The sequence below is a fragment of the Dendrobium catenatum genome, unplaced genomic scaffold (genome assembly GCF_001605985.2).
Source record: "Dendrobium catenatum unplaced genomic scaffold, ASM160598v2 fragScaff_scaffold_1360, whole genome shotgun sequence".
In the NCBI taxonomy this organism is placed as follows: domain Eukaryota; kingdom Viridiplantae; phylum Streptophyta; class Magnoliopsida; order Asparagales; family Orchidaceae; genus Dendrobium; species Dendrobium catenatum.
This window is the reverse complement of record NW_021319822.1, coordinates 549,840-562,866: the sequence shown is the minus strand read 5'-3', so window position 1 is coordinate 562,866 and position 13,027 is coordinate 549,840. Positions and strand designations below refer to the sequence as shown.

General features: G+C 35.5%; 1 protein-coding gene across 1 annotated transcript in view; it reads left to right on the top strand.

Moving 5' to 3' along the window:
* Window positions 1–276: 276 nt before the first annotated feature.
* LOC110116006 overlaps window positions 277–13,027 on the top strand; it is a gene marked incomplete at its 3' end in the record, with an annotated part of 26,605 nt that continues 13,854 nt past the window's right edge. The window contains 1 exon segment of the mRNA XM_020849432.2: window positions 277–696. Within this exon segment, the coding sequence (XP_020705091.1) occupies window positions 613–696 (84 nt within the window).

The window sequence follows — 13,027 nt, the reverse complement described above, 5'->3', positions numbered from 1 at the left end:
TTGGGCTCGGATTGAGTCGAATTTGGTGTGGTTGTGTTCGTAATTCTGAAACGTTCAATTCGACTATAAGTTTGCTGAAATTGAAGTTCAGACGATTAATTTTGGAAGTTTCCAACTTTATTTTGCCTCTTGATCCGTATCCGATCAAGATAATTTTTTTTGATCATATATCATATGGTAATTTGATAATGAAGAAAAAAATTTTGTAGTCCATAATAGGATAAGTTCTTGATGTATTATTATTTTTATTTGGTTGATTGTAAGTGCTAATCTATCCGCTCATTGCTATGATCAATTTTGTGAGAACTTCTCTAGTATTTTTCGTCCCTTTCGCCGGACTGTTATCTTCCTTGCCAGTCAGGACAGGAAAACCACGAGTGATTATAAAAATCATGAGGCCCGCCGCTAGCCGAGTGGATTCGCCACTTCCGATTGCTATCGTCCTCAATCGGTCCCTTCCACCCACAATGGACGACTGTTGAGCTTCTTCCCTGTCTAAGCAGGGATTGACACCGGCGCGGATCCAACTTCAGAAGTTATTTTATATTGTCCGAGTGGATTCGCCATTTCTGATCCTTGTGAAGTTTGTCTGTCATTTTATATCGCCCCCAGATGGGAAAGAACCAGGCCTACAAAGCTATGCAGAGGGCGAGGCTCTCGGGGTCTGCCGGTGCGGAGGAAGTGGAGGATGGAATGGTTCGTACCTTTTCACACCATTGACCTAATTTTATTGGTTTATTTTTGTTTTTACTTCTTCACTTCTTTTGTTCCAACGTTACTCTTTTTGTTCTGAATAGTTAGTGTTATTAAGAAGAAACATATTAATTTTGGGATCTCAAAGTGCGTTCTTTGCTGTGATTTTTTTTTTTTTCAGGTGGCACCATCATGTTACTAAATGTCTGTTTAGCTCGCGAGCTTCTCGCGCTTAATATGTTGTTTTAGTTCGTTGTCATCTTCATGTAGCAATGATTTAGATGTTTGTTTTCCGCAAGATACTTTGATGTAGGTATTGAGTGTTAAGCATCTTCAATACTAGAAGAAATTAGCAGAAAAGATTACAATCAGTATTGATTTTTCTTTTAGGGCTATAATCTTTACGTTCATTAACAGAACCATATGAATTAAAGTATTAATATTGTGCTGATTTCTATGTTACTTTTTGTTTCAAATAAAAATAAATCGAACAGCTTGTCAAGCGGGAGCTAAATTGTTGACTTAATGGGGAAAAGTTGCTTGGACTCTGTCCTTATTGAGACTGGCATTCATAATATATAGACCGATACATTTTGTTGGTGAGTCTTGGATTGTTGGGACTTGGGAGTGCGCCACACTGCCATCGCCAATCGATATTAATAAGATTATACCTGATTTTGTAGTAGCATATGGTCTTTCAAGGAGAAATGCATCCTCTATGAAACAAGAAGAGGCCTTAGTAGCATAAGAACTTTTTTTTAACATAAAAGAAAGGAATTTGTTTCTTTATGAAACCTATAAGGTTATTCTAGCTGAAAGTTTAATGATATAATAGATTATTAGTTGTAGATGTACTTTTGCATATAAAAAAATTAATCAAAAGAAATAATTTCCTCTGAATAAAATGGTAGAATATAAAAGATGAGAGTTGGTATGTTTAGTTGCAATAAGAAGATTGACATAGATGTTTTATTGGAGTATAGAAATAAATAATACATAAGCTAGGACATAGTGTTGAGTAAGCAAGCACGCTTTTACACTAACAAATATGCTTTCCATGAATGAGAAATAATAAATACTTCTATAGATTTTAAAAATTGTAGAGAAATTAGAATTATGGCAAAGAAGATAGTAAGCAAAGCAAGAGCTAAAGCAATTGATGGTTTATAGAATAGGCAAGATATTTAAGTAAAGGGAAAATGCAATAGGTAAAATAGTTAGGCATAAGAGAGATCTATTGAATGTGATCAAGTTAGATGTATATACATGAAGAGGACTGAATCTTAAAAATGAAAACATCAATAAATATTGACGTTATTATAAAAAAATGATTAAATATGATTTTTAGGTGGAAGTATTTTTTGATTTGCATATTGAACATGAAAATAATATATCTTACATGTTGTTCCGAAATTTGAAGTTTAGTTTTGTTTGAAGAAGATGCATAAAGATAAAATCTTTGGTCCATGTGAAATACTTATCAGAATTTTGAGAGTTATGTGAGATGTAAGAGTAGTTTGGTTAGGAAAACCTTATATGGAAATATTTATTATTAAAGGGTTGTTTGGTTGAATGTATTTAAATTTTAAAATGCAAGTATTTTAAAAATGCAAAATAAAAGGAATGTAATGTATGTTAAATTTAGGGAATAGTTTGTTTGAATGTAACTCAAATATAGAGAAATAGTTTTATATTTTTGTAAGGATGCATTTCAATGCATAGAAATTCCCTTTTTCTCTCTTCCATCAGTAATGGGGATGGTGAGAGCAGCAAGGTTGGGGCGATAGAGGTTTGATCGATGATGGTGTAATCGGGTAGGTCAGGGCTGGCTAGGTTAGGGGTAATAGAGGTGAAGTTGGCATGATTGAGGAGGTCAACACTACAAGTGCGGGGGTGGTGTAGGTAGATTAGGGTTTTTTGGGTTAGGTGTGATGCATCCAGGGTTGGTGTGATTAGGGTGGTCAGGTCGTAGGTCTGGGAGCAGCGAAGGAGGGTTTAACATTGGCAAATTGGGGAGCGCAGAGGCGCATGTGGAGGGGTGGTAGATGAGTGGTCAACATGATTGTGATTGGGGAGGTTGGGGTCGTAAATGCTCACGGTCATGTAATTGGGGTTGTGGTGGAAGGATTGTAAGCTCAAGGTCTCATAATTGTAATTTTCCCAATTTGCTGGAATTTGCCAATTTGAGTGAATCTAAAATTTATAAAGAACATACCTTAGGGATATTCTAAGTTCCTTAGAAAAACTTTGCATCAATTTTACTTCATACCAAATATCTAAAAAATCAATGCTCATGTATTTCTTTTAGTTTATGTCTCTAATACTTGCAATCAAGTTGCCGCTAAGATCATGTCAGATGATTGAAGAACTACTGTATCAATATTAAAGAATAAAAGAGATGCTGAAAATGATAGTTTTAGAGGTATTAAGCTCGTTAGCTCTACAATTAGATTACGGGAGATGGTAATTGACATTATATTGGTATGTGAGAATTGATTTCATTTTAAATATAGAACAACTAAAATGACATGATGGATCGAAATACAATGAAATGAAAGTTTAAACAACAATGTGAACAATAAAAAAATTAAAATTAAAATTAAAAAAATACTTTGTTTTGAATGAAAAGGATCAAATGTAAACATGAGACTTTTAATGAGCAGGACTACTCACCTACACACCAGAATATGACTTTTTGACTTTAACTGAACGCACATATTCTATAGACTGTATTAAAGAGAAATTGAATAAATTGAGATGAATTAAACAACATATCACCTATTTACAACTAAAACCTAATTTTTGCATGGGACCCTCCACACTAAATTATAATTACACAAAAATGAAATTTTGATAGTAAGAAAAATATGAAAAAATTTAATTCGTATTCAATGCCATAAGATCCGCAACACAAACACATGGATAGAAGGTGATCCTTTTAAAATTTAAAAAATGAAAATTTGTGCATGTTTTAATGGCAAACGCACATGCAAAGTACTCAAATATAATTTTTTTAAAATATCACATACCTAAAAAGGCTAAAATATGTAATTACTATATATAAGTATGTTGCCTCAAGAAGCATGCCGTTGTATAAAAATGTTGCAACATCCCGAAGAAGCATGTCATTGCCTCAAGATCTGTATTGTAGCCTCAAGAAGCATGCTACAGCCCCATGAAGCAAGCCTCCCCGTCAAAAAAAAAAAAAGGTCTTATTTGATTTTTATTGATCCAGAGGATGCATATGATTGAGTATTATAAGAATATATTTGGCTTGTTTTAAGGAATAATTACTTTTATTAAAGGTGTGTTAGGGGTTTTAAAGAGATGCATGATGGAGGGTTCACTGTCATTAGATATGATTTTTGATTGACCAGAGAGCTATCGATTACAGACTTCCAATACAATTACATGATTAACACTATGGCTATATTGTTAGTCTTATCCCAACTATTTATAGTTGGCTTTAGCAATACCTATTTTCCATTGTTTCATATTGATAAATGTTGCAAGAGATATTAACTTATTTTATGCAATATTTTTTAGACAAATTCAATGCATTTTATTTTTGGTTGAACCATTTTTCTTTATTTTTTTCATATTAAATTTATGTATCCATTTTATTGGTGTATCTTTTACCCTCTTTTATGAATGCTCAAACTAAACTATATTTCTCAGGGTCCTTTAATATAATTTCTCTCGATCTATTTTTTCGAGTTTATGTCACACATTCATCATGACATTTTCATTTCTTTCATGGTCAATGTAGCTATTAACAAATTCTATTTTTCCAAACATTTGAATTCATATAATATTAGCTCTTCTAATTGCAATTTTATATAATTCATTTTAAATCTTTTATTACAAGTATCTAAGACAATATGTTTGTTAAAACACTAGCAAAAGGTGTTTATATAGATTGCAACTTACCAAAACCGATAAAGTGAACTTCTATGATCCACTCATACTTTTGTATAGATATTGTGCCTCAGAGAATAAATCAGTGCATTAAGAAAATGCAGGGTTGTTAGATAATAACAAGAACTCCTTGAAGTTATGTTAGATAGCCAATATGAGCTCCTTTTTGAGACCTTAATATCTTAGACAATTATGTACTACAAAGCACTTGGAAAAAGTGCTGTGTAGATCACAACTTGTGGAAAGCTGTACTGTTAACTTCTATAATTCACACCGCTTTCAAGCACAACTGATTTCGAATAAGTTGGTGTGATAGTGAAATGCAGGCTTGTTAGACAAAGACAAGAACTCATCCACGAAAGATTGCCAATCTGATGGCCTTTACGGGCCTCTAAATCAGCAAATAAAGCGATATTTTTCAATTCACCATGTAGAGGAGCAAGAAATACTAATAACTTAACAGGAGGTCTCCTGACCCAAACTCGACAAAACCAAGTTAATAAGAGCATCATTCTTATCTTTACAAAATTTTAAAAAGGACTACATCTTATCTCTATGCAAAAGATTTCATAAGAAATTAAAATGAAGAGCAACGCTTCTTGTTGAAGTGAAGGAGAATTGTGCATGCACGGAAACAACAACAACACATAAATGAATAGCTTATAATCAAGATTTGAGTGGCAGTACACTCCATGATTGAGTTTTTAATATTAACTTATCATGTTTTTGTACGACTTGACATCTTTCTAGTTACTTCATCAATTTCATGTTGGGCTGGTATCTAGTCAAGTTCAAGGGAGCCGTACTAGACTCAAAATAGCTGGACTCAGAATTGGTGAGATTAGAATTTAACCATTGAGTCACTTGTTGAAAGCACAATTAGCCTAAAATATTAATATAATTTAATTATTTTGTCATTTCAAATCATATTTTAAATGAGCGATATTTGGTTCAAAATTGACTAAAAAAGGGCTCAAGTTGAGTGACTAACCATAACTCAACTTGAATTTCATAGTCAATTTTGAATTAACTTCGAACAAAATTGCCAATCCTAATTTCGTGTAAACATTTTTTAATGGAAATCTTGGTTGTTTTGTCCCCCTTCTGAAGCCTTTTGAAGGCCTTATATATTGTTAAATCTCAGCCATACGTTTTGAAATGGATCTCACGGCTCCAAATAAGAGAACCATGGGAAGCCCACGTTGAAACACTTTCCATAAGCTAGGAAGATGATTTAGGAAGGATTATATTAAGGTAATCAGTCATTATTTTGTAATTATTTGTTTCTCTATTAAGACAGCTTGTATAGATCTATATCTAGGGATGATTGTGTATAATAAAATCAAGCTTTCCCTCTCATACCTCTTAAATTGACATGGTATCAGAGCCATGATAGACGACCTTCATTGCCATTGAAGAATCAATCGATGCCCCCCTGTGCATATGCTAACAAGCGGCTTCCTCACTCGTCGACACACACTCAAGAGATGTGGACCGATTGGAAGATATCGATCGCAAGAACAGAAGCCGAGCAGGAGGGCGATGTGAGTGGAGACGAAGCCAAAGAAACTCACGCTTGAGCAGGAGGGCGATGTGAGTGGACGTGCGGGGACGAAGCCCCTTGCACTAGCTTTCGAAGACTCGGCTCGGTAAACTAAACCGAGAGGTTTAAAGGAAAAAAAATATTTTTTAGGCTTTATTGCCATAACAAAAAAAACCAGGAGTTTTTTTTTTCAGGAAGCCTTCATTGCTATCCAAGTTGGTACATATAGTTTTAATTACTTTTAGAATGTCAAAAATTAACTTCTCCCAGAGCATTGACCAATTTGAAAGTTCTATGGTGCACCAAAAGATGAGGTGACATCCAAAGCATACGAACTTCCTATCGCCTAAATGGGAAGAACTATTTTAAAATGGTCTCAATTGTGAAGACCTACTTAAAAGGGAAAGGAAAATTACATCACCTCCTCGGAGGGGGACTAAAAGAAGATCTTAATTTCTGGGTATGTGATGAAATGTACTCAATGATTATGTTATGGTTGTGGAATTTTATAACTCCAGAAATTAGTGACACATTTATGTTCCTTTCCATTGCAAAGGATATATAGTATGCCGCCAGGCAAAATTTTTCAAAAGCTTGGGATGGTGCTCAAATCTTTGAAATCAAAATCAAAGTAGGCAGTGCACAATAAGGAAACATAACCGTGACGGAGTATGCTACTCTTCTACAAAATTTATGGCAAGAACTTGATCACTACAGATGCATAGAGACCAGATGTTCAAAAGATGTAGATATTATAAAGAACTTTATTGAAAATGATAAAGTTTATGATTTTCTTGCAGGACTAAATGCAAAATTTGATCAAGGGTCCATATCCTTGGCAAAGAGGAGACACTATCATTAAATGAAATAATTGCTCTCATCCGTGCTGAAGAAAGACGACGAGGAGTGATGTTTGGAGCCAAAGGTTGTGAAAAGTTCATCAATGGTGATAAACAAAGAAGCATCATGGAAGGAAAGAGGTAAAGACTCCTCAAAATCTAAAGACAAAGACCCACTTTGGTGCAATAATTGCAAGAAGTCAAGACACATAAAGGAGACGTGCTGGAAGATACATAGAAAGCCCAAGTAAGGAGTGGAACTAAAGAAACGAAAAAAGGGACACATCGTATGCCAACACTGCAAAGAATCAGTTTAACCCATAAACACCGACCAACTTCAAAGATTTCAATAAAGAAGATTGTAAAATTAAAACAACTCCTGGTATCTCTTAAAAAATCAAATGCATCTTCCTCTCTTGCATTGTTAGGTAAGTTTTCTATTTTCATTGGTTTAAGTGCCTCTAAAAATCATTTAAAAGAATTATAGATCATTGATTTAGGAGCTACAGATCACAAGACCCACTCGCCCACCCACTTCATCAACTATACTCGTTGCCCAAGTGCTAAGAAAATCATCACTGCCGATGGTTCTCTTACCACAGTAGCAGGCTAAAGAGATATAATATTTTCTGCATCCCTCACCCTTAAAATGTGCTCCATGTACCACAATTATCCACAAATCTAATATTAATACAAAAACTTATCAGTGACCTTAATTATCAAGCTCTATTTAAGCCTGCTTATTGCTTATTTCAGGACTAGAGATCGGGGAAGAAGATTGGACTTACTAAAGAGGGAGCTGGACTGTACTACCTGGAAGAACTGAACAATTCTAAAAATAAGTGCTCTATATTTTTCCTAGTTGATAAGAGATCCACTGTATGACTTCATCATTATAGATTAGGACATCTCTCTTTTGATATCCTAAAACATGTGTATCCAAAACTTTTTTTAGAAATTAAAAAATAAATATTTTCATTGTGAAACCTGTGAGGTAGCAAAGCATAAAAGAACTTCTTTCCCAAATATGAATAAGAGATGTAATAATCCTTTATATCTTATTCATAGTGATATATGGGGATCCTAAAAAAATCCCAATATCTCTGGGGCATGTTGGTTTGTATCGTTCATTGATGATTGCACTCGAGTCTCTTGGATCTATCTCCTCAAAAATAAATTCGATGTTAGCATCATTCCTCTCATTTTTCACACCATGATCCAAAATCAATTCGGGGTGAAAATAAGGAAATTTCGCTCCGACAATGTAAAAGACTATTTTAACCAAACACTGTCCTCGTACTTTCAAAGTGAAGGTATCGTCCATGAGTCCTGCGTTCAGACCCCATAACAAAATGGGGTTGCTGAGAGGAAAAATGGTCACCCTCTAGCCACCACTCGTGCTTTCCTATTCCACTATAATACACCTAAATCCTATTGGGGGAAGCCCTCCTAACGGCCATATACCTCATAAATCGACTACCTTCAATAGCCTTGGGACTAAAAACTCTAATTGAGATTTTGTCCTCATTTTACCCCGAGTTTCGGACACATAATAACCTTACACCCAGAATCTTTGGGTGTACTACCTATGTTCACATTCACAACCAAAATAAATGATAGCTAGATCCAAGAGCACTCAAATGCATCTTTGTTGGATATTCAGCCACCCAAAAAGGATTCAAGTGTTATCATCCCCCTACAAAAAAAAAAAAAAACATTTTCTCTATTGATATTGCCTTTGATGAGCAAAATTTCTATTTTATCAAACCTCATCTTCAGGAGAAGACTAAAATAGAGGAAGATGAGGAAAGTGAGCTTGCCCCTCTTAACCTTCCACCTCAAAACAATCCTCCTGAAATACAAAATAGGGAACCTGAAGACAAAGCTGTCAGTTTGGGAATGTATATTCCAGGCATATAAGTTCAAACTGTGCTCCAAAGCAAGTCCAAGAATATGAACCATCTGCGGGATTTAAGGTAAATAAAAATTCATCACCTCCTTTGTATCTCATAGCTAACTCTATTTCCTTCAATAATTTTTCATCATTGCACAAAAACTTCCTGGTTACACTAGAAGAAATTCATATTTCAAATAATGTTTGTAAGGCCTTATCTGATGAAAATTGGAAAAATGCCATGAAAGATGAAATTTAGGCCCTAGAGAAGAACAATACATGAGAAATTATAAAACTTCAAGAAGGAAAAAATCAGGCGGTTGCAAATGGGTGTTATCTGTAAAATACAAAGCTAACAATACACTGGAAAGGTACAAAGTAAGACTAGTGGCAAAAGGATATAGTCAAACATATGGCATTGACTACCAGGAAATCTTTGCACCTATAGCTAAGATGAACATTGTCAGGATCCTGCTTTCACTAACAGTTAAGTATAATTGACACCTGGAACTAGATGTAAAAAATGCATTCCTACATAAGGATTTAGAGGAAGAGATATTTATGGAGATATCACCAGGTTTTAAGAAAAAATCTGGAAGTGACAAGGTGTGCGGGTTGATAAAAGCCCTATATGGGCTAAAACAATCACCTAGAGTTTGGTTTGGAAGATTATCAAAATTCATACTTCTGAAGGGGTATCAACAAAGTCAAGGGGACCATACACTATTCTTTATACACTCAGACTCAGGGAGAGTTACAATATTATTAGTGTATGTGAATGATATTATCTTGACTGGGAATAATGAAGAAGAGAAAGTTGCAACAACAACAACAACAACAATATCAAGCCTTTGTCCCACTACGTGGGGTCGGCTACATGAATCCCTTTTCGCCATTGTGTCCGGTTAAAAGTCAAATTCTCATTTAAATATAATAAAGAAAGATCATTTATAATATTTTCTAACTAAGTCTTTTTAGGTCTACCTCTACCTTTCTTAACATAAGTCAAATCTAATACCTCAACTTTCCTAATCGGGTCATCGGAAGGCCTCCGTTTAATGTGAGAAGAAGAGAAAGTTAGTCTAAGGAAAATCTTACTAAAGAATTCAACATTAAAGAACTTGGTAGACTAAAATACTTTCTCAGATTTGAAGTAGCCCACTCTAGGAAATGAATCTTCATTTCTCAACAAAAATATATTAAAGGTGTTCTTAAAGAAACAGGAAAACTGGCTTGTAAACTAGCATCAACGCGTGTTAAACCAAATCTTAAACTGGGGGAAGCCAAAGAAGATCTATATATAGATAAAGGAGCATACTAGAGACTTGTAGGAAAATCGATATATCTTTCCCACACCAGACCAAATATTGCATTTGCTGTAAGTATAGTCAGTCAGTTTATGCAAAATCCAAAATAGGCTCATATGAAAGCGGTAGAAAGAATACTTCACTACCTTAAGGGAAATCCAGGGAAAGGAATTCTTTTTAAAAGAGACCATGGAGTTACCCTAGAAGCATACACTGATACAGATTATGCAGGATCACCAATAGACAGGAGGTCTACCTCTGGATATTGCACATTTGATGCAATCAAAAATTTGGGAGAGGGACCCAAATTTTTGATCACAAAAGAAAACTCTTTCTAGGATCTAGAAAATATCAAGAACTCATAAAACTAGACAAATTAAAACAAACACAAACTTTTTATATCATAAAAGGACTTACAAACAAAAACTCTTACAAACGACGCTTACAAACTTTGACACAAACATGACATAAACATCAATCCTAAAACTGCATTTTCTTGAGAAGAAGGATACAATGGAGTGGATACTTGCGGAGAGACGAAAGAGGTTAGAAGCCAAGATGAAGGTTGGAAAGAGCTTGCGAGAAGAAAGAGGAGAAGCTCGCAAGCTTTCCTAGAGGAGAAGGAGAATGGAACAAGCTCGCAAGCTTTTCCTCGAAGAAAACCTGCAGGTTCTATCCAAAAATCATAATCATCACCATTAACTCTCTAAAACAGCCACATGACCATCTATATATAGGTACAAAAGAGGAATATAAACAGCCATAAACACATTAATAAAACCTATTAAATTAGGGAATATGAAATGCCAACACCACTTCAACATTTCGCAAACGGCACAGCAAAACAGAGGAGGGAAATTCACGGAAGCAAGCAGGAAAAGCCGCAGAACCGAATAGCCCAGCAAGGAACTAAGGAGCTAGCCGCTGAAATCCAAGGGGCAAGGCATGGGGACCATCAGCCAACCACGGAAACCCAAGAGACAGCACGGGAAGCCATCAGCCATCCACAGAAACCCAAGGGACAGAGCACGGAATTCACCCAGCACAGAGAAATGAGAAGAAAAGGGGGAAAAGGAAGAGACAAGTCCTCATAATAATGGGCAATAAATGAACTAAAAATAGTTCATAATGAGCTAACTTTTAGCTCAAAATATTAATGAGCTAGTAAGCTCAAGGGAAGTCAAAACCAAATTTTTGGGATTTGATTTGACCCCCCCTCCCCCTTGCCTACATCAGACTCCCCTACTTGAAAAACTCATCTCTCGATGAGTTGGCTTTTGCTTTCTTCCGAGAAGGTGAAGAGGGTGCACCAAGTTCTTGTTTTTTCTTTATACCTTTTTAGAATTTCTTCTCGTTCTTAAATAAACTGATCTTGTAAGAATTGCTTTTTCTTTATATACCGCTATGTACACAAATGCATCCATGACTGTAGTTTGTATAACTTATATTGCAGGGGATTTGTTGAATCTGACGGAATCCATATATTCATGGGACTTTGAACTTCAGAATCTTCCTGCTTGCTTTCTTCCTTGACTGAATCGATCTTTTTGTCTTTTTTCATCTTTTTATAAAAAAAAAAGACTCAACAAAATAAACTCAAAGAAAGAACAACTCAACCTAAAGAAACCTAGACTCACACACAATAACTGCTATGACTTACAAAAACTTACTAGAACTCACAAACAAAACTTACATGACATCAAGACACACACGACAAACTAACTCATAAACCTAGGACTTCCTAACTTGCTCTGATACCAATTTGATGTAATCAAAAATTTGGGAAGGGACCCAAATTTTTTATCACAAAAGAAAACTCTTTCTCGATAATAAAAACTTACATGAACTTACAAAAAGAAGACAAATTAGACAATTTATGACTTCAAAACAAAACACAAACTCCACTTTATATCATAGAATGACACCTTACAAATGACGCCTACAAACTTAGAAAATAAAGACACCTTAAACACCTAAACTTGCTTTGCCTTGAGAAGAAGGATACATGTGGGGTGTAAACTTTCGTAGAGAAGAAAGATGTTAGAAGCCCGAGAAGAAAGAGGAGAAGCTCGCAAGCTTTCCTAGAGGAGAAGGAGAATGGAACAAGCTCGCAAGCTTTTCCATGAAGAAAACCCGCAGGTTTTATCCAAAAATCATAATCATCACCATTTTAAAACATCTAAGATCATCTTTTATATATAGGCATGAGAGGGGAAACCAAACAGCCCCAAAAACATTAATTAAAAGCTTATTAGATTTAAGGAAATAAAAAGCCAACAACCACTTCAACATTTCCCAAACGGCACAGCCAAAACAGAGGAAGGAAACTCAAGGAACCAACAGAGAACTGCATAATCGAATAGCCCAGCACGGAACCGAGGTGCCAGCCACGCATGAACCAAGCAGCAATTCACGGGAACCAAGCAGAGAACAGCAAAACCGAACAGCCCAGCACGGAACCAAGCAGGGAACCGAGGAGCCAGCCATAGGAACCAAATGGCAAGGCAAGGGAAAGCCACCCAGCACAGGAAACCAGCAGTCAACCACGGAAACCCAAGAGACAAAGCACAGGAAACCAAGGGACAAGCATGGGAAAATAGCCAACCATGAGACAACAAATAGACAAGGGGAGAAGAAGGGACTCTAGTGGAGAAATCAAAGAGACATAAGAAGAAACCAAAGGGGGAATGAATCTAGATTTGGCAATAAACACACAAATTATGAGCTGAATTAAGTAGTGGGAAAACATTTATAAGCTAAAACATAAGAAGAGGCTCATTAATGAGCTGGCTCAAGCAGAACTTACAAAATTTACAACTCAACTTGTTTTGAC